At 32.6% G+C, this 23,959-nt stretch overlaps 2 protein-coding genes across 2 annotated transcripts; one reads left to right on the top strand and one right to left on the bottom strand.

The window, feature by feature from the left end:
- Window positions 1–7,263: 7,263 nt before the first annotated feature.
- On the bottom strand, window positions 7,264–8,868 carry LOC122601787 (protein FAR-RED IMPAIRED RESPONSE 1-like). Its single transcript, XM_043774525.1, has 2 exons — window positions 8,678–8,868; window positions 7,264–8,314 (listed from the first exon to the last, which is right to left on the bottom strand). The coding sequence occupies exons 1-2, from the start codon at window positions 8,866–8,868 to the stop codon at window positions 7,264–7,266; spliced, it is 1,242 nt and encodes a 413-aa protein (XP_043630460.1).
- A 578-nt stretch (window positions 8,869–9,446) lies between these two features.
- LOC122600258 (V-type proton ATPase subunit E-like) lies at window positions 9,447–12,677 on the top strand. The gene is made up of 6 exons (XM_043772952.1): window positions 9,447–9,708; window positions 9,992–10,092; window positions 10,639–10,807; window positions 11,358–11,551; window positions 11,666–11,765; window positions 12,353–12,677. Exons 1-6 carry the CDS (start codon window positions 9,607–9,609, stop codon window positions 12,386–12,388), a joined length of 702 nt encoding a protein of 233 aa, XP_043628887.1. The 5' UTR covers window positions 9,447–9,606; the 3' UTR covers window positions 12,389–12,677.
- The last annotated feature ends 11,282 nt before the right edge of the window (window positions 12,678–23,959 follow it).

Consider the following 23,959-nt stretch of genomic DNA (forward strand, 5'->3'; position numbering starts at 1 on the left):
GCTTTTAAGTATTTAAGTTGGGTAAAAACCCCTTACATACCTTTTGTTAAGAGGTAAAAAAAAATAAGGGTCAAATATTTATTCAAAATGTTAAAAAATTATTATGTGAGGAGTTTTTCATTCAAATTAGATGCATAAGAGCTCTATACTCACTTTTTCCTTTCTAATAATATGTATGATGCAATATAAAATATATTTATTGTGAATAACTAAATTTAGAAAAGTTACACCCAGATACAACTATAACTATGAATTATGAACATTGAGATTGAGGATCCACCATGATCCTTGAAAAGCAAGGCAAATCATTCGTGGTTATAGAGAATTAGACCCAAATGGCCAAATTAATTTAGGATTTTGCTAACTATAGCCCAAGGCTATAATTAAATATTCCATTTGTAACAGTGTTCTTTATTTAGTGTTCCAATATTAATTTCATATAGAATCTTTAATACTTTTTAATTATGGTATCTAGTATCCTATTAATAACTCCAATTTATTTTTAAAATGTTACATATTCTTATCGTGACCCAATATTGAGAAAAAATATGCCTTTTACCATCCTGATCAAATTGTTTACCACTTGTAACGAATTTGTAAGGGTTTAGTTCTATACTCATTTTTTAAAGGTAAAGTTATACTTAAATTAAGAAAGGTTTAATCTTGTATAAGAAAATAATAATGGATGATTATGTGGGTAAAAATATATGATTTTATATTTGTAGACGATTCCCTAATGGTGTGAAAGATTAGCCTCACGACACCAAGTGTTTTTATGAAAGTGTTTGTGTGTGTAAGAATGCGTTAGGCTTTTGGAGGATCCTTTGAGGGGTATTTATAGCCCTCTTTAGAAGGATCCAAACGTTGCAAGTTAACGGTAACGTTTGACATACAGCCGTTAACATTTGGACAGTTGTGCCATGCTCTTTGTCCTTAAGAGTACAGGGTACAAATTGTACGTACTGACGTACGTTCTAAGTTGTACTATTTGTCTGTGGAATACGCGTAGAGTCCGGAGCTTAAGGACTATTGTTAGGTTCCCGCTTTGTTTTTAGTACAATAATCCGGAGAGTCCGGAGTATTGACGATGGTACATCATCACTCATATACAACACAATTCTAGAATTTATATATGTGATCCTAACAAAATTAGTTTCGCATATGAAATATCATTATGTGGTATATATTTCAAAGAAAACGAAATTTAAGTAATAAAATAAATAAAGTAGAAGTTTTTTGAGAGAAAATAACAATCCATAGTACTTCATGGTTGAATCAGTTGATCGAACATAGCCTAAATACTAATTAACGAAAAATAAATCAAAGGAGATAATGAGACAAGAACTTTTGTAGGAAGATGAATACATTATAAATAAATAAAAGAGTTTGTTAAATACACCCCTTAGGGCTGTGTTTAAGGTGCATAAATTGTTTGTACATTTACCATGAAAATCAGGGGGCGAACTTTTAATATGGAAGGTATAAAGTTTTTTTATGCACGTTAAATACAGCCCTAGGGCTGTATTTAGCATTTCCCATAAAAAAAAAGTGGTACTATGTATTTTTTTTTTCTTTAGTAATGTCTTCATCGTTCATCAACAAAAGAGTGAAAATTATAAATCGTTATTGTGTTTATTAGAGGCTTAGAGCCGATAAAAAAATGTGTAATTAAAAAGGAAAAAATGAATTATTAATAGACTTATAAACATTTCTCATTTTCCGTCTTTCACTCTTTTGTGGCTGGAGGTCCCTATGAAAGCAGTCTTTCTATCTTTGTGTAGAGGTAAGACTGTCTACAGCTTACCCCGCGTAGGGATTGGATCCTGTTGTTTGTTGTATATTCCTTATAAAGTTAATATTGAAACATTAAATAGCTAGAATATTGTTAAAATGGAATGCTTAACTATAGTCATGGGGCTATAGTTTGCAAAACCCATTAATTTAAGTCTATCATGTCACTCTGTAAGTCTGTAACAAACAATTCTTTCTCAAATTCAGTTTGGAGTGTTTTCTTTTCAAGTTTAACCTTTATAACCCTTTTATTTATGGGAAATGCTAAATACAGCCCTAAGGGTGTATTTAACGTGCATAAAAGAACTTATACCTTTCATATTAAAAGTTCGTCTCCTGATTTTCATGGTAAATGTACAAACAATTTATGCACCTTAAATACAGTCCTTAGGGTTGTATTTAGCAAACCCCTTTATTTATTTATTTAACAAATATTGTCCTATTAATGAGCCCTGGCTTAATATGATAGTAATAAACACTTAGATTTTTTTTTTTTTATTTTTTTTTTTAAAGGTGTGGATCATTTACTCGTAACAAAGGATCTAGTTTACGTTGTCTGAACTGGGTCTGCGCTAGAGAGCCCCCTCACACTCAATATCTAATAGGAGGAGAAACTCCCAACTAAACCGCACACGACATTTAATTGGGATAAAACCTTGCCCTCTCTGCATGACTCAAACCTGATTCACTAGAGGACTTTATGTGAAATTCCTTTTTAAAAGTCCTTTCCATGTCTCGAACCCGAGACCTTCAGCATATAAAACTGGTACTCAACCAGTGAGCTATGATGGAAGTACAAACACTTAGATTGTTTACTTACAAAATTTAGGTATGCGCATATTTTGGATATGCTTTTAACATCCGATAATTTGAGAGCATTTTGATGACGGGTCATCTTAAATAAAATCATATAAACAACGGAAATGACAACCTCCAAAGCAAACTTACATATACGATCATAGCTCTAATCTAATTCGTTCCAATATGCAACTAAAAATTCATAACGAGTGAATTACCGGGGAAAAAAAAATCTATTTATCTATAATATAACTAAAAGAGGAAGTTGGGGGTACACTTGACACTCTTAATTTCCATCCTTTAGCCTAATACTTCCTCCTTATTAATCCTCTATTTTTTTAATTTTTATTTAATAAAAAATGGCCGACATTTTTATAACCCAACACATGTTAACCATCATCTACGACTCCATGTTGTGCATGTATAGACTGTTTCGGAGTGGAACAACCCGAGGAAAATCAAAACGTTCGAGATGGTCTTTGTTGATGAATTGGTATGTATTTTTCAAATTATATATTGTACACTTTTTGTTTCTCTTTTGTTGAACTTTTTATTTATCTTTTTATTAAGTTTAATTCTAAATCATTTAGTCAAAAATTGTTATTTGTGTTTGTATTAAGTTTAGATATAACAAACTGTAAATTTTTTGTTTAACTAAAGTTGGAAAAAAAAGAGGGTAAACTGAAATTAAAATTTATATGAAGTTAATTTTTATATGTTTCTTCTTTAGCTTTCGTATTGATTAAGTTGTGATATTTGATTAATATATTTTGAGACTACCCATCCATTAGACGGGCTTGAGCCTTAAGGGGTGTTTGGTAGGAGGGAATTATAGAGAATGAAAATGTAATAGAGAATGAAAATAGCAAGAAAGAGAATGAATATTTGGAAAGAGAATGGATTCCGTTATTTGGTACCTACAGAGAATGAATATATAAAAAAAATAAAAATTTAAATAATAATACATTTATTATATATAACATATTGAAAACAAAATACATATATATCTATACTATATTATAAAAGAAATAACCCCTTTTATTTATGGAAGTGTCAAAAATATGTAATATTTTCACTTAGCACCCCTTAAAATATTTCAACATACACTACCCCATAACATTAATGATTAATTTACACTACCAATCCTTTATTCTTTAATATATTTTCATTAACCATTTACATTAATTATCCACACCACTCGACGCCATCTCCACCACCAACACTCGACCCCCCACTACAACGACATTGTCACGACCACCGTCGCATTACGCGGGTAACGTGCTAGTGTATATATATATATATATTTCATTATCACTAATTCTTTATAATTTGTAGATAATGGAGAGACTAGAATTAATTCTCTTTTCTCTTCTTTTCTTTTCCATTTTCTTTCTTCAATGCAAACAAACAAAGGTACTCTTTTCCATTCATTTTCCCCATTTTTCATTTCATCATACCAAACACCTCTTTAATAATTGTAACTAGAAAATTCCGGACCCCGCGTTGCGGGGTTTTAATTGTCTTGTTGAAATGGTTACGTTATTATTCAACCGCTTAATTAAAAATAATTATGTCATGAATATGTTTGTTTAAAAGTGTGCAAGAAAAATATGTGCCAAAAAAAAAAGATCGAAAAAGTAAACGGAATGCAATGTGATAAAATTCGAATAATGATGCGGGATATAACATCATCCAATCAAAGAGTTCCACATGATTGTATCGTGTAAGGATATTAATGCCCATGGTGAGTGTTCATAACCATGGGCTTTAATATATATAGTAATATGGACGAATAGAACAGTGTCAGCGCCCAATATATTTGTTAAGAACACAAAGCAAAAAAAACTGTGAAAAAAACCAATAAAAACCTAAAGAATAAAACTCGAACGGGATCCGATATAGCAAAATCCAAATAGTAATGCGGAATGAAATATAAACCAACGGAACAGTGCCACGTGGCGGTGACACTGTTCATAACCTTGAGCCTTAATGATATTGTAATTGTAATGTAATGTAATGTAATATGTTAAGAATTAGGACCAAGTAGAACAAAATGAGAATCAATGACAGACTTGATTGCTACTAATCTTTCAAAAAGGACTTAAAATTTATGTGTTTTCCCCCTTTATATTGTGACTTTATCTTAATGGATGAAACGTATAACATGAAGTTAAATATTTAGCATTGACATAAGCTAATCATTTATTATTTATTTGTTATTTTTCAAATAATAATATTTCATTTGATGGTAATTAAACATTACTCATCTACTTAACTATACTTAAGTATGCAAAACAAAACAAGTTAAACAACAACAATGTACTCGTATATGAATCTTCTGAACTTCAATACTAAGATGATAATTTAAAACATTACTCGTCTACTTTAAGTAATCAAATAGGCTTTTAAGTACGATTCCACGTCACGTATCGGTCCCAATCAGAGGCGAATCTCTTTAAGGGCCCGTAGGGGCCCGAGCCACCGCCGTTTTTTTTGTTTAGTATTATTAATATATCCGTATTTCGTCTAAAATAATTTTTATCTATTAAGTCGGTCTCCAAGGATTATTTTTTAAAAAACTTTTAATACGTTTAATAAATTTAATAGTCCAATAAAATTTACCTTTTTGGTTTTTATAATCCAAAATTAACTTAGTCCATTTATAATTATATGTTTTAGCCTACAATTCACAATCCACGTAACAAGGTCTTCCTTCCTTTTTTGAGTTTTAGACTCCCGAAAAAAATAAAATTTATCTTTTTAGTTTTTATACCCGCAATTCACTTAGTCCATTCATAATTATATGTTTTAGCTAACAATCCACGTAAAAAGTTATTTCTCCCACAATCCACAATCCAACGCTTTTTCTCTTGGTATATTCATAAGTATTTGTAGTTTTTTGTTGGTTAGAAACCATGTATTGATAATTTGAATGGAAAACTTAAATTATTAGTGTTATTTTTGTTTGATCCGATCTTATCAAGTGTAGAGTAATGCTACACTGACTAATTTTTTACAAACTTTTTTTACAAACTGACGTGGATACCCACCTCGCCCATCCATGTCATTCCCTATTGTTCTAACTATGGTTAATTTATTTTTAAGAAACCGATCTCTTAACTCAACATTATTGACTCTCTTTCTCTCTCCTAAAAATATAAACCTCCATCTTTTCTGTTCCCAAAATTAGAGACTCAAAAGATCTCCCTAAATACACAAACAAGATAAAACAACAAATTAGGGGTGTGAGTTTTGGATACTTTTTAATGTTTTTCTTTGTTCTAGCGACCTCTTTCATGTTGAGGTTCTTGAGTAGCAGTTTATAAATCGGATTTGATGCCCGGTTTTCTTCATTGTTGGTGTAAATCATATTCCTTATCCTAAGAAGATTCAATCTTATATACACGTTGGTATTGAAGTTTTATTGATGGCTTGAAAAAATATAAGTAAGTTATATTTTACACCAAGTGTTTGAGGAAATTAACAATTCCTTTATAAAATTGAAATCTCAGAAAAGGATCTCTTTTTATGCAAGTGTTTATTTGGGTATGGAAAGAGATAAACAAGAGTATTAAGGCAAAAAGTGAGGATACAATATAGGCTGCTCTAGTTAGAGTATATTATTGCATTTCATATGATGAGTTAAAACTTAATGTGAATTGCAATAGTGTATTGTGATGATACTACAAATTGGGGTATGGATGGAAAGACTTTTGGGCTATTGGAAGTAATTCCACGTTTTGAAGTTAACAAGTTTTTGGATGGCAAATAATTTCTGCAAGGTTACATGTGTTTCGAAGGCTCATTGGCTCCTTTAATGTGGATATTGATTATTTTTTATGTGCATGTAGTTCGATTGTTCATTTGATGCCATCGACTTTTACTACTGAATATATTTATAAAATTGGTTAGTTTTTGTTATGTAAGTTGAAGTTCTCTTAGTGAATAATGTATAATATAGGCTATATTTTGTATTGCTGGTATAAGTCTAGTAGGTGGTGGGAATGTCCATCATCTATATTTGTATGAATTTTGGTGATTAATATGATAATCGGGGCATTGCTCTCGGTTTATATATATAAAGCTTATCGAGGGTGACGGAAACTTTCACATGACTGTCGTATCACTGAAAAAGTATGTTGATGAGCATATCAAGCTAAACCTGAAGAGTGAGTATGCCACTGGTCTGGTGGATAAACTCATTTTGATCGGGAATGGTATTGCTACAGTTCATGATCAGACTTTACTATTGTTCTTATGTCCTTTGTGCAGATTTATGCTAAGACATTACACTATCATGAATCTACAGTATATGAATTAACGATGTTTCTACAACATTTTAGTCACATATAAGTATCTAAATTGTCTTTTTTGATAACCAAATGATTTACAATGGGGTCATTTGTGCCAAAAACATACAGGTAGCATTTCAAGTTGGCTCAAACACTAGAAACCATACTTAAAGTTTACTCTTAAATTGTCTTTTTCATGATATGCCACAAGCACCACCTAACAAAAAAGTAGTATATATGAAAAAAATAGTTTATAAACTTATCATTTAAAAGATTTATGAACAAAGGCAAACTAGTTGCTGTTAATTGACCATTTTCTATAAAATTGCAATGGCTTGTAAATACATAAAGTATACTAACTAGTTGGGAAGGAAAAAAGATATCACCTATGACGTGCATCAGGAAACACCATTTGTATTGCGTTCTTCATTGCTTGGTCCTGATCTGTGATAATGGCTTTTGGAGGACGTCCACACATACAAGCAAGCCATGACTGGAATAGCCATTTGAATGTCTCAGTATCTTCATTTGAAATCAATCCGCAACCAAGCAATATTGATTGTCCATGATGATTTACTCCTACAAGTGGAGCCATTGGCATCTCATACTCATTTGTTAGATATGTTGTATCGAATGTGACCACATCCCCAAATTCCTCATAAGCTGCTCTACTCCTCGCATCAGCCCAAAACAAACTCCTTAGTCGATTTTCCTCATCTAAATCCCATGTGTAAAAGAAGTCACGATCAGAAGATTGAACCTTCGTGAAATAACTTTGAATTGCTTGAGCATCACCTTCTCCAAATATCAACCGTTTGACCTTATCAATGTAGTTGCGGCAATCCTTTTCTGTAAATGGTACATTTTCATATCCCCCACTCTCCACGACAAAGGTATTGAAACCCTTATTCATTCTTACCCTAGCTCTTTGATATATCTCAAGTCGTCTTTTGACATTTCGGTTTACGAACCTATGACACCGATAAAAACGTCCTTTACTTGGACTAAACGGATGATTGTGTTTGAGTTCAACTTTAGACACATTCCATTTTTTATCATTGCCAAGAACTGCATTAACTTTTGCTGGGCAATTTGTTTTCGAAACGGGTCGAGGGTTCAAGATATTTTTCGATTTTGAGACCGACTTCCCAGCCCGATTACATGAAATAGTTGCATACTTTCTCTCATCATTGGTATAAGACTTTCGCGAAGACCTCTTGTACACTCCAAATCCTTTCTTTTTCCCATAATATGCGTAAAACCTAGCAAGCTCTTCAATAGTATCAAAGGTCATGCCAATCTTTGGCTCTTCAATATCGTCATCATGGTTAAAAGTGCTGTTACTTTTGTCTTGGGAAATACTCTCTTCATGTTGTTCACCTACATCAGCACTTATCTCACACGTAGTTTCTTTTTCATGGCCAATTTGATGCCTACAATGAACCACAATTATTTTAAATTAATTTTTGAGCAACTTAACATAGTCTAGCCCATTTTTCAATGTTATATCATTACTCGAATTCAACATGAACTAAATCAGACTGTCTTTTATATCACTACTTTCATTAAATTTTGAGCAGCTTAAAACGAAGTTGTCTTTTATCGCTAAAGTCTCATAGCATTTGTAATATAAAGCTGCATGATTTTTGCGAGTGTAGTTCCAACAGAAAACTAAATCAAGCCTGTAATATATATATATATATATAATATATATATATATATATATATAACTTACTCATTTACATCCTCAAAACACTGAAACTGCTTAGATTTTGATGATGACTCGGGGTAATGGCCTTTGATCAGAATCCCGTGATAACCCTTGATCATAATTTGGTGATAACTCTTGATCAGAATTCGATAAGAACCCTTGACCAGAGTCAGATAATAACCCATCATCTTCTGACGGAGAAGAAAGAAAAGAGGAGCGATCTGATAATACGTCTTCATCACTTAATGGAGAAGAAAAGGATGAATATTCATTCATGTTGAGAAGCAGTTTTTTTGGTGTAGACGGAAGAGAAGATTATGTTGATATTATGGAGGGAGAAAAAGAATATTGATTACGATGAGTTTATTTGACCTAGGTTAATTAACCTTGTTTAAGTAAAATAAGGAATGACATGGATGGGCCAGGTGGGTATCCACGTCAGTTTGTAAAAATAGGTTTGTAAAAAATTAGTTAGTGTAGCATTACTCTTAAATTTTTTGGCCCCCACTGCTAAAACTTTTAAGATCTGTCACTGATCTGATATAACGATACTTGTCTCGAAAATTCTCCAAAATATGGTACCGATTCCGATCTAATTTGAAATTCGATACCACATTCCGCTGGGATGTCCTAAAACCAATCCCGACTATCAACAAAAGTGTATCACTTTCTGGTACCGAAATCGAGAGGATCCAAACTTGGGGAATTATGCACATCTAGGGGAAAAAAAAGAAAGATAGGGACTTCATGAAACAGTTTTGAGAAGAACAGGTAGTGGATATGTAAATAAAGAAAAGAACATGTATCATGTGAGGTGACGGATTAAAACAGGATTTTTGTATATGAATTATTATTAGTATTATATATTATACTATACAAAATCTGATCTGATCTGATCTGATCTGATCACCACTCATCGATCTTTGCCATCTGCCCCAATCTCCTCTTCATCAATTCCCAATTCCAATTAACCCAAATTTTAAGAGAAAAAAAATAAACAAAGAGAAAGCAAAGATGAACGATGCAGATGTATCAAAGCAGATTCAGCAGATGGTTAGATTCATCCGCCAAGAAGCCGAGGAAAAAGCCAACGAGATCTCCGTTTCCGCTGAAGAAGTAATTTTTATCACTCTTTATTTTCTATTTCAATTTCATTATAATAATCTTATTTATTGAAATATGATGATTTTCTATTCAGGGTTTAGTTAAATAAATAAACTAACATCGTGATCATAGTATTTAAATTAATATATATATATATATATATTTACTATTCAATTATAGTTAAATTCATTTGTAGATTCTGTTAGAAGCCGTGGTTAAGTTTGTGCTATATATATATGATGATGAGATAAGATGGCAATCTGTTTGTTAGTTTACGGATTTAGTTTGTCGACAGGAATTCAACATTGAGAAGTTGCAATTAGTGGAGGCCGAGAAAAAGAAGATCCGGCAAGAGTATGAGCGTAAACAGAAACAAGTCGAAGTTCGTAAGAAAATGTATAACTCAACTTTATGTTATTTTTGTAGTTACAATTTCATGCGGTTTGCTTGTTTTGAGACAATTCTATATTTGCTTTAGGCTAAGTAGTAGCATTGTACTGCGCAATGCCGCTGACAGATAGTTTAGGTAGTTTTTTGGGCTTGTTAAAATTTAAGTTCTAGAATTAAGTTAGAATATTTGATTTTATAATTCCCGGACTGTTATGGATGGTGGCCGGTGGTAGTGCCGGCGAAAAGGTGCTGTGTTACTTTCTGATTGGTGTGACGTACTCTTAAAGGGGGATGGGTCTTATGCTTTTAATGATGTTGTACTGTAGAAATTTTGATATAGATATAGATAATATGTACAAGTTGTTAGGTTTTGTAATATGATTTATATACGTTAAATAGTTTGGTGACACTGGTCAGCCATCATGTGTTTAGTTTTATTTTTAAGTCTTGAGATTACAGTATTATGTTACAGTTGTTTGTTCAATGAGTATTGAAAAGGATTTTATTGCTAAGTATAGTGTATCTGATTGCTTTTTACGATGTTTGTTGTAGTGAATATTCCATGCAGCTCAATGCTTCTCGTATCAAGGTTCTTCAAGCACAGGATGACTTGGTTACTGCCATGAGAGAGACAGCATCAAAGGATCTTTTGAATGTCAGCCATCAGAAGTTTCAACACCATCATAACTATGAAGGACTGATGAAATCTCTCATTGTCCAGGTACTAATTGAACATGACCCATATGAGAGAAATTTTTTAATACCATATGATGGCACAACACCATATTGCCTAGAGCCCTAAAGGTTAAAGACTTCCACTTGATGAAATTTATTGAAAAGTGTAAGAGGATACGCTACTGTATGCCACATGTGATACCCATACCTTTGAGTGTTGTGTTTTTTCTTTTTTTTTATCGTTTATGAATCCTGTTAGTCATTTTATTTTTAGATCAAGGGGAAGGTATCCTGATGGATGCAAAACTCTATAAACCTGCCTAGGCTACAAACATGTTACATTATCTTTGTATGGGTGAGTCTGGCAGGATGGGTAATGGGTCAACACACCTTTATGTGTAGTCCCTTTTTTGTTTCTCATTAATAGTTAGTGTCATAAATATGATTAATGTTCATTTTCATTTTCATGGGAAGGTTTTCACTATTGTCAATTTATGGGCCAAATGACTGGGACATATTCACTTTTATTTACTTGTATTTCCATGGGAAGGTTTTCACTATTGTATCATTTATATCCAACAAACTATGTGTTTCAGGGTTTGCTGAGACTTAAAGAACCATCTGTGTTATTGCGTTGCCGGAAAGAAGATGAGCATGTTGTCCACTCTGTTTTGCATGCAGCAAAGGCAGAATATGCAGGGAAAACACATGTTCATGAACCCGAGATCATAGTGGACACGATACACCTTCCATCTGCCCCTTCCCATAAGGATCCTCATGCTCTTTCTTGGTACATCTCTGTTTGAGTCTAATTATCTGATCGACCCTATTTTTTTTATATTCATTAGTTCTAATTCTTTCGATATACTAAGAAAACACTTATAATATCCTCATGAATTTTCAGCTCCGGAGGTGTAGTTTTGGCTTCCCGGGATGGTAAAATTGTGTTTGAAAACACACTTGATGCTCGTTTGGATGTTATATTCCGTGGGAAACTTCCAGAGGTACCCTATATTTACAGTCTTCTCTTGAATAATTTTTGTTCCAAGAAAATTTGGTTCAACACATGATATGCGCTACTTCATAATAAGATAGAAATTCTGATAACTCAAGCTTAGACATTATAACAAATTGCTAGTCCTCTTCCTGACAGATAAACAGACTGCATGTATGTGTCAATTTTTGACAGATTTCATCTGGGTATGGGTTTTTGTTTGTATCTGACAGATTTCTAAGAAACAATACAAAAGATATACTCTGATTATTCAAAAAATCTGAGATATTTGATAGATGATACTCGACTAGATACTCTGTTCGGGACTTCGGGTTTGCAATCATCTATATACTTGACGATCCCAAATATTTAGTGTAATGTTCATCATAATCTTTTATGTCAGTAGTGCATTTTTGTCCCATTTGTGAATGAATATGGATAAAATCAGAAAATTTAGCAGAAATGTAAATGGGTCAATTGGATTGAAACGTAAAAGTCATGCAACCTCTTAGGCTGTTCTATTTAATTTGTTTTTTATTATTATGGAAATCATATAGTTTTTTGTTCATCTTCTGATTTTAGACCCTTACTTCGCAGATCCGCAGGCTATTGTTTAGCCAGGTAGCTGCATAATTGGTGATATTGTGCATCAATCTATTCATTCCAAGTTTGTCGGCATTTATGAGAGGAATCAGCGTTGGATGGTTGTCAGTATAATTTGTGTTTAAATATTTATGTCATTGTAAGTCTGCTTAGTAGACATGCCGCGGCCATGGCAAAAGACAGCATCCCATTTGTTTGAATAAAGAAAATGTTGCATGTTATATCCTATATTCCTATGTATTCTTTTGTTAAGAGGCTTCGTCACTTTTGACCCTTTTTGCTCGTGAAAATGTAATCTTTAAACCTTCTTTGGACCTTACGTGTGTTTCTTTAGATAATTGTTTTATTGCTTAATTTCCATCTGCTCTACCCAACAGTAGAAAGTTTGTTTCTAGAAGGATCTGTGGTTTGTTGGCACAGAGTCCGAAATTGGAGAATGAAAGTATACGGGTTTTACAAATGTGTTCTACAAAAGGCTTCCAAAAAACATACAAATATACTTTTAGCACTTGAGAACTTGAACTTTTATGAAGGGGCAGAAACGTTAGAAGCTGAACTACTTTATATCAATCACATATATATGCGAAATATGTGACCATTAATTGTACAAGCACATTAGGCGAACACAATTACTAAAACGAATTCGGTGACTTGAAAATTATACATGCGATAATCATTTGTTCTAAGAATACACGTGAAACCAAAAAACCTAATCAAAATTGAAGTAAACAAACAAATTAAACACCGTACTTGTAACAAAGAATATGCACGAATGATCAAATATTTTGGGAATCAAATTAACATCAGATAAGGTTTTCAGCCATATGATCAATTTTACAGCCTTGCAACATTAATCTCCATCTTGAGTGTGTGTGTGTGTGTGTCGGTTGTTCCTGAGCGACTTCGAGGGCCAGCTATCGCGATACTGCTAGCTTGAAAACAAATTACTCATCAAGTTCTTCATTAAAAGTGTAATTAACTGATTTTGATGCCGTGCATATATTCAAACAAATTACAGTGATACATTCGGATATCTTCATCATCGAGTCCGTCATAATCACTAAATACGCCGACTTCATACAATGTGCCATTTTTTAGAGTGTAAATAAATAACTGGTTTCGACAATGGGCATTGGTCATAACAATGTCTCCGGCATTGTTCCAAAGACCTAAAACCTTTATGTGTCGATGAGGAAGAGGCGGTTTGGTGTCAAAACAACAATGCATCTTCCAGCTGCAGCATTCTTTCAATACCAAAATCCCAATTTTAAGGTCAACGGAATCTTGATACACAAATCCAACTTCATTATGTAGATAAACCAAATGCTCATCCACCCAATTCAAACATGATGCTTGTCCTCGAGGAGCATCAATCAACCCGAATTCCTCCTTTGTAACGTCAAATAATATTACTCTTCCTTTTCTAATTCTTACTAATTCATTGTTGTTATCTAGACAACTGACTAACCAATGCAAACGCCCACGCGCAAATATACCTTCCCCCTTTATGGGATAACACGGGACTTGTGCTATCCTATGCAACATGTACCATGGTGCATATATAGGTGTTCGTTGACATCATAAAATTCCGATGAACACATATAATGTTGAAGCAAAACACACACCATCTTGAAAGTATTGGTTGACTCATCAAAACCAAGCCCACATGACTCTTGTTCCATACAGAGTGACGACGTACGTATGTGACAACCAAATATCGTTTGGTGGCAACTCGTAACGTTCTTTTCGTAGAGGATGGATTACAACCAAGTTAAACGGTGCACGTCCTAGATCATCTTGTTGTCGTGATGAAGAATATAGTACGTAGCCCATTGCAACAACCTAGAATTATGTCGTTTTTCCAATAAGGACTACTACTACTACTACAGATCGATGAGATCGAGTACGTAGATGAGGCCCTAAGCTAATTCTGTTACAATACTCAAACTCTAGAATTGGCTTCTTGCTCACCTGGATAGCGCGCAGTAATTAGCTCCTGATCATAAGCATCAACCGTATTCGAAAAATTGAGTGTGCAGGAGGGTTGGTTGGAATATTCATCATGATCACCAAGGTGAATCATGATACAAGTGGGGCCCGCTAGTGATTGTCGACCATGAATCGCTTCCAGGTATGGATCGTTGATGATATTGTTTGCATACACACCGGAAACAAACCGGAATTCTATATCGCCAATATCAAAATTTTATGACGATTATATTATAATTAGATTTAGATGAATGAAAAAAATTCACTTATATGTAAATTTTCTTAATATGTGTGGTTTTAATAGAATACGTCAAAGCTTGGGTCTCGCGTCAAATATATGTCGGTTTATTTATTCCAACTATATGGTTCCTAGATTAATTAATATATTTTTATGTGAATTATAATTAAACTTAGGAACCTTGGCTCTTACGTAAACAAATATGTACACGTAATTAATTGAAAATTGATATCTACGATACATTAATTATAAAATGATAAAATAGTAAATATTAAAGACAAAAAGGTAAGATATATCTACTTTTTTTTCTTCTAATTCTTAAACGGATAGGGCTGATATTATAAAATATATTCATGGGCTTGTTTTATGGACCAAGCCCGTGATCTTTTCACGTAACAACATCTTGGTTACCACTTACCCAATTGAGTGAGGTTTTTTTTTTTTTTTCGAAAGACAGTATACAAATATATGTAGATGTATATACCATTGATTTTTATGAAAAAATCTCATAAGATTTAACCAGGTTTTGAACTTCGGTTTGTGGAGAAATCCCCTCGTGCCTCCACACTAAGTCTCAGACAATTGTGAGTTAATCTACATCTCATTGGCCTTTTGAATATGTTTCTAACTAGTTATATCTTTCTATATATTTAAGGTACGCAGCACATTCGTACAATGGAGTAATGAAGAACAACGCGCTATCAGTTTGAATCATATAATACGTATAAAAATAGACTATTGAAGTTTGGTGCATCATTTTTGTAATCAAATGAGCCAACATGTAGGGTGTAGAACAAAGGAAGAAAAAGAAATGCGCTTGTAAACCTAGGTACATTACTAAAAATATTATTAATTATAATTATTATGATTAGGTATTAATAATGTTAACTACTAACTATTAATCGCTCTTAATATATAACTAAATTAAAATAAAAACAAATAAGAACACTTAAAAACTACATTTTGATGCATTAAAAGTCCATAAGACTAACATAGTGTATAACCAATTATCATTATTTAAATGTTTAACAACACATTGTCATGTTAAAATCAAGAAAATCATGGGTTTTTTTTTGTGCATCCAACAAAAAACTTGATTTTTTCGATTTTGACGGCTCAATGTGTTATTAAACAAAGTTATTTTGAGAACCTTTTTTTTTGCGAGAACCTTTGAGAACTTTTCAAATCTATCCCAACTAATGATTATTCTTTACATGAAAATTGTTTTTTGATTGTTTCTGAATAACTTATGTGTAATTTTGAAGTTTATAATTGTGTAGAGACATGGATTATCATCCGTTATACAATTATGTGGAGATTTGGATTCTTGATCACATGTGCACGAATATTGCTATGATCACATGTATGCAAGTCGATCACATGTAATCATAGCAATATTCGTGCACATGTGATCAAGAAATCCAAATCTCCAAATAATTGTATAACGGATGATAATCCAAGCCTCCACACAATTATAAACTTCAAAATTACACATAAGTTATTCAGAAAACAATCAAAAAACAATTTTTATGTAAAGAATAATCATCGGTTGGGCTTGATTTGAGAAGTTCTCAAAGGTTCTCGCAAAAAAAAAAAAAATCTCAAAATAACTTTACCCTATATATATATATAGATAGATAGATAGATAGATAGATTGAGAGCTTATACTTCCAACCTTAAATCTTTGATTGTTAACAATTTCAGATTTTCAGAAGGGTAGGAAAGCAAATTTAATAAGTAGCAATATATTATCCAAACGCATGTGAAGTATAACCGGAAAGACTGAAAAAAGTGTGCATATAAGCAAACATGGTAAGAAGACTTTTACGATTAGTTTTATCAAAGTTTGTTTATGTCCTCTAAAGTGTAAATTTTTTTTATTAACTAGAAATTTTGTTTTCATTTTCCAATCAAAGATACCCCTTAACAAAAATATCTGGTTTTGTCATTATCTGTTATTGTGCATTGGCGCATTGCCACTACGTCTCTAGTGTTAATTAGATTTCGAATGGGATGAGAAAGGTTGAGTGCTCTCAATGGGCCGGAGAAAAGAAAAGAATATCAACCATTGAATTTCTAGTCACGTGACTTAAACAAAAAAGATAATCATTAGCTAAGTGTGCGTGCGCCGGAATGCAGTCAACTAATCACCAAAAGTTATTGTGTGCACGAACTCTAGGTCGGCTTTATTGTATTCAGGAAACTTGAAATTATGTTTCTTATGAACATAAAGCGGATGTGGGACCGGTTACTTTACATAAAACTTGTTTATTTTCATATATTTTTTTCATTGTGTGCATAAACTAATTCCAAAAAGTTATTGTGTGCATGCCACGTAAGCAGTCAACGTAAAAGTAGTGACCGACTAACTTCTTACCCGGTAACTTTTGTTTACTATGAGACTTTTGAACAAGTTTCCTGAATACAATAAAGCCGACATAGAGTTCGTGCATACAATAACTTTTCAGGATTAGTTAACTGCATTTCAACGCACTTAGCCCTATTACTAAGACTAGAATACAAAACTTGACAGGATCCAAGTCCCTTGAAATCAACACGAGAAAATAAACATTTTATGTGATCTCTCTTGATTAGCATATAATCTGGGAGTAGGTGAACTATATGAGTTTTTTTTATTTTTGATTTTCTAAAAGAGAAGTTTCAATTCAACCTTTTTCATATATATAAACTAAAGCACTCCTTCCCAATAACAACATTCCAAAATAGCACAATAAAAAAATATTATGTAGCTCTTCGAAAAGGGTGTGTGGCACATGAATCATGATCAATGGAAATCTATCAGCCCATTATTCAATTGGGCCCAGAATTAACAATACGCTTAATTAATGAGAAAAAGACAAACAAGCAGGCGGCCCGGTTGACAAGGGAATCCCGACAAACTCGCCCTTTCATTTTGGTAGAAAAAGATTGTACGTTGTTCTGAATTTTCTTAAAATATTTGGAGTATAGGAAAATGATAATGACAACCTTAAATGTTGTCATTAACAGGTTCTTACAAGCATAAAAAATAATGCTTTATATATTAATAACTGTTCCTCTGAATTTTCGTAAGACAAAGTATAAATTTTAATGCATCAAATTAATTAATACTAACTGCCATTAACAAAACTCATAATTTTATGGTAAAAAAAAATCCCGTTTATACTAAATTAAAGTTTTATAATTGATCAAAAATCATATATAAATACGCTGATGATCAAGCTAATTCGGTATACTTAGTGAGTATGTGTATGTTAGCTCATATAATAGAGTGACGAATTGAATTTTTAGTGTATATCACCGAAGATCAGCCAGGAAATTAAATAAAAAACATATATTAAAATATGGTTTAAAGGCCAAATTTGCCACTCAAAATATATGTAAAGGGAAAATTTGTCACTTATGTTTTTAAAAGGTCAAATTTGTCACTAAAAATGCATATAAAAGGAAAATTTGCTACTCAAATTTATCCTTAGGTGCAATTTTCACATTTTTTTTTATTAAATTGATGATTGTGTTGCTAACTATGAATTTAGGGACTCTTGTACCGCTTCTCCTCAAGTTTGGGTTGGTGTTTAGTTAACTATCCTAAGACTGTAGTGTGGTTGTCGGCCTACCCATAGAGAAAGGAGTTGGTAGCAGACAAGTCATTCGGAAATGAAACTTCCATGGCGTAGATTGACCGTTCACAAATCTGTCTTGAAGAGCGAGATCATTATTGCATAGATAAGGCGCCTATCTTTACGCGGTATTTCCATAATGATATAAGAAAAGCAAAAAAAGGGGTTGTTGTTGATACTTGTTTGATTTGAAACTGTTGAGTAGTGGTCCTCTTTTTCTTTTTTACCTTGGTTAGGTTTAAGTTATCTCGGACCCGGAATTGAATAACCCCCCCCCCCTCCCCAAAACTTGAACCTAATGAGTCATGTTTTACTTACTACCTTTCGGGTATCAGGTTTCCTTATGGAGTAATCGATGATTCATTAACTGTCTTTTTTCTTTTAACCCGTTCACTTACTATAAATATCTATGTAGTTTTAACGTGTGTTCCCAGTTAGAATTCCATACTTTTTTAACACGCATTTAAATTAAAGACTTTATTACGTAATATAATATATACGGGTCAACTGTATGCTTTGGTTCAGGTCGTATTTTAACGTGTGTTCCCAATTAGAGTTCCATACTTTTTAACACACATTTAGAATAAAGATGTTATTACGTAATACAATATATACGGGTCAACTGTATGCTTTGGTTCAGGTCGTGTTTCGGGTATACGGATAAAACTGTCAACATTCACCAACCCCCGAACCCGCAAAATCGTCTTATACTTGTCCCAAAACCCATATACCCAGACCTATCCCAAAAAGTCATTTTCCAATTTCCTCATCGGGACAAGTTTTTTTTTTTGAGTGACAACACAATTATCAACTTGATAGGAAAAATGACAAGATTGCACATCAGGATTAGAGTTTATTGCATAAAACGTCTATGTGGTTTACACAAATTTGTGGTTTACATTCCTCTAATATTTTTTTAATGGTTTTCGTCCCTAATTCAGGTTTTATTAGCAAGTTACATCCTTTTGAGGAACAACGTCAAATTCTCTTCATTAAATGGCATCACGTGCCCCTTCATGTGAGAGTTTTTCATCTTTTCCTTCATCACAGAGACATTTTTATGCAACTTAGTGTGCAAATCACATGGACGTTTTATGCAACTTAGTGTGCATACCACAAGGACATTTTATGCAAATAACTTCTTTATTTTTATTTTTTTCATTTTTATACTTTTTTAAAAAGAATTATTACTTGTAAATGTAATTAAATGTGACTAAATGTTTATGTTATTTAAAGATCTCATATATGTCTATTTCATTTCATATCCCTGTTATTGAGTGTACCTGGATATATGTAACAACCATATAAGCTATCACTTTTAAGTTTTTGATTAGTCGGGTACATCCAATAACCGAGATTTTAAAGTTCATTACATGACATTGACATTTTACAAAACTTTTAACATAAATATTTAGCCTTTCTTAGTGCATTCACATGTAATAATCTGAAAAACGAAAGTAAGGTTGAAAAGGTGTTTTTACATATGATTAAGAAAGAGATTATTACATGTGAATGTAACTAACAGTGACTAAATATTTATGTTATTAAAAGTTTCATCAAATATCGATGTCAGTAAATTTTCAAATCCTGGTTATTGGATATACTCGACTAATCAAAAAACTTACAAGTAATAACTTATGTGGTTGCCACATACGCTCGATAATTGAGATATGAAAGTACTTTTAATGATATAGATATATACGAGATCTTTAAATAATATTGACATTTGGTCATAATTAATTACATTTACAAGTAATAATTCTTTTAGAAAAAGTATAAAAATGAAAATAAATAAATAAATAAAAAAGTTAGTTGCATAAAACGTCCCTGTGGTTTGCACACAAAGTTGCATAAAACATCCCCGTGTTTTGCACTCTAAATTGCTTAAAACGTCCATGTGAGAAATGAATAGACGAAAAACCCCTCACATGGAGGGCACATGATGCCATTTAACGGAGAGAATTTGAAGTCGTTACTCAAAAAGATGTAATTTGCTAATAAAATCGAATTAGGGACGAAACCACTAAAAAAATCTTAGAGGGATGTGATCCATGAATTTATGTAAACCACATGGATGTTTTATGTAATTAATTCTAAGTATTAATTTGAGTGATAATTTGAGGCCTTGAGCATTAGCCCAATGGTTGAAAGATCATCCCCATTCATGAGTTTTTGAGTTCAAGTTTTCTGGAGGACATAAGGAATGCCCTTTATGAGGGCTTGGCTTGGGTTTACCCACGTTTAATTTGGAAGGGGCAGGGTTTACCCCTATTAATCGACGTGCTTTCGGGCGGATTAGTAGGGGTTTCCCCCATCGGGTATTTGAAATAGACATTTCTACTTCGAGGGAGCTCTCTAGCGCGGATCCGGTTAAGACAACGTATGTTAGACCTCTCGCCGTTGAATCGCGACACGAAGTTTTCAGCGAAATTTATCTTTCAAAAAAAATACTCGTATATACTTTTGAGTGACAAATTTGACCTTATAAAGAAAAAATAAGTGGCAAAATTGTCTTTTACATATATTTTAAGTGGCAAATTTGCCCTTTTATGTAACAACCAAACCACAATATTAAATATATATATTAAAGTGATAAGATTTTTTTTTCCACTGTGCCGCAGTGGGGGGATTCACGCCCCATTGCGCCGCAGTCACATCAAAGACCAGAAACCAAAATTTTTGAGATTTCCCACTGAGGCGCAATGGGAGTGTACAATCCCCACTGAGGCGCAGTGGGAGCCCAGATTTCTCAAAAACACATTTTGACACTTAAAGACAACTTGCAACTTCTCTAACACAAACCAAACTTCATATAAACATCATTTCTGAATCTAAACAAGGATTTGACACATTTACAAGCTTACCAATAATATTCATTTGAAACAATATCCATAAACACAACTAAACGGGTCGCTTGCCCGCATTTACCTAAAGTGACGAAATAAGCATTTGACTCCAAAATGATTTATACTTCAAACCACTTTAATAGTCATGACTAGAAGACTTAAAATACATCATACACAACATTTCCCATCAAAAGACACATGTATCAAGAGCCAAAATGGTCATAAGGGGATTATCTACCGAAATTACCCAAATTGCCAACCTTCAAGATGGCCAAAACCTTGCTCTTGCTACTACCAACTCCTATAAAAGGGGTAAACAACTAAAACATAAACAACACTTAGTGAATGCATATACATATAATCATAATCAAGTTACCATAGCAATGTGCATCAAGCACCACATATAGCCTATCAAATGATAGCCATTTCATTCATATCAATCACAAGCATAGAATTCATCATAATTCATTTTCAACATGGCCATGGACAATTTGGCTAGTAGGAATTTACCCACCTACTAACTCTTACAAACAATTTGGCTAGTAGGAATTTACCCACCTACTAGCTCTTACATCCAAATTGACTAGTAGGAATTTTTACCCACCTACTAACTCTTACAATCAACAAACAAATGGGTCATAGGAATTTACCCACCTATGACCTCTATTAACAAGAACATGATTATATGCATATACACTCACCTTAAATTTGGCTATTAGATACTATGGCTAAAGGCTCAACTAGATGATCTTCTCCACCTATACATAATACAATATATATCTATGAGTTCCATAAACTCAACTCTTTCACAAACATCTACTTGAATTAATCATGCATTCTATTATCATGGTGTTTGGCAATTACAAAACATTTTAACAATTTTCTATAATCAACTTCATATCACCATTTAGCCAAACATCCAAGACATAATGTTTATTATCTTGAGTTTCATTACAAAACTCAATTGCATTTACCCAAAGCTTCTCCTTTAAAAGTTTCATTAGAGTTCATCATCAAAATCCCCAAAATAGCAATTTCCCAATTTTACTAGCCAAGAACCCTAATTTTAAAATCAAGAACCCTAAAATTTTGTAATTAAATGATTTGAAGAAACCTTACCTCAAGAACAACAACTCAATTGAAATTTTCAGATTTTCCTTCTTTATTCTTTGATAGTTTCGGCCCCTCACTAGACCACCACAAGCCCTCACTTTGTTTATTATTTGATTGAATTGATTAATTGGATTTAGGAGGGTGAATTGCATGTAAACCTTTGATAGATTTGAAGGAATGGAAGAATTGGGAGGTTTGAGAGAAATAAGGTTTAGTGAAATTATGAATCATCAATAAAAATTTGGCTGGGCACCCTCCCCCTTTGCCACGTTTCCTTTCAATTTTTGTGGGTAAAATACCCACTAGCTACTAAAGTTTCAACTAAATCAACCCCTTATCTCAATACAAAATACTAGAAAATTAATTTAATGTAGAAACTATAAAATGGTTAATCTTCTTTTACCTTAAAATATTAGGGTGTTACATTTTAACCTTAAAATATTACTGATAAACAAGTAAGGAAACAGACATGCATACATGATACGTACTTATTTTTAAGAATTTCTATTTTGTTTATGATATACTCGTATCTCTTTTTTTGAAATTTAGTTGTTATTGTCTAATTGGTCAAAGCTCAGCTGGCAGGGAATTAAATATAACAGTACACATTAAATACATATCTTTTATGGCTATATCTGTCAACTAACCCAATATTTGATCTACGAGCCCCGTACGTTTTTTGTTGAAACAAACATATGTTTTGTTCCTTCATGAAATCATGAACCATCCATTTCTCATAGAATATTAAAATTATTAATTTATTTGCAACACCGTGATGTTGTGAGTTATGACATGGGAGGCATGTTTTGTGTACTCAAAAACCTTTTTTCACATTGAACTACTCTTGATTTTAGAAAAACACAAACATATTTCATATTTCAATTTCGGTTTGGATTGATGTGGGAAAATATTTTATTTTTTAAACTGTCAAATCTTGTTGAAAGTACTAAACTAAGATTTAATAACTGAGTACGAGTACTGACTACTGAGTACATGAAAGCACCTGCTTATACCAACAAGAAATTGGACAGTCAAACCTTCCTATAGAAAGGCAGAAACTCACCAGATTAAACATCCTTGAAACCACCAACACTATCTAAATGATCCGATTGTATGTATTCCACAATTCCACAAAGCATATGATAGTATTTTGGCATTAATTCCTTAATAACTTTTCGGTGAAAAGACAAATATGTTTCTTTTAACACTCTAGACAGTATTCTTTTCAATTTTTTCATCAGTCTTTATAGGTGAACATCATGTCAACACTTTAAGCTAATATACATATGTCAATAATACTTTTCCATTTCTTTCATTATTTTATTTTATACACGCATATAAACATACACATATTTAGCCAAAAACCCCACCTAAGACCTTGCCCCTCCACCTTTCACTTCATTATTCTACTGAAGAACCCAAAGTGACGAGGAAACTAACTTAGCGGTGCCAAACAATGTCACAAAAATAAAAAGCCTTTCGGTTACTATCGTTGATAGCAATCTTACAAATTACTTTTCCCCAAATGAATACCCTTATATCCTCCAAAGTCCAAACTCTAAATTAAATTGCACCGATCATCATGCTCCATAATATATGAAGTATATGACCAAATTATTATTATGATTATGATAATGAAACCACGGCATACTAATAAAAAAATTGTCATGCAAAAGATTATGTTTTAGTGACATACTAAAACTGTTATTAGATCATAATATATATATATATATATATATATATATATATATATATATATATATATATAAATCCCATTTATTTTGATTACTTTAAG

The sequence above is a fragment of the Erigeron canadensis genome, chromosome 5 (genome assembly GCF_010389155.1).
Source record: "Erigeron canadensis isolate Cc75 chromosome 5, C_canadensis_v1, whole genome shotgun sequence".
Lineage (NCBI taxonomy): Eukaryota > Viridiplantae > Streptophyta > Magnoliopsida > Asterales > Asteraceae > Erigeron > Erigeron canadensis.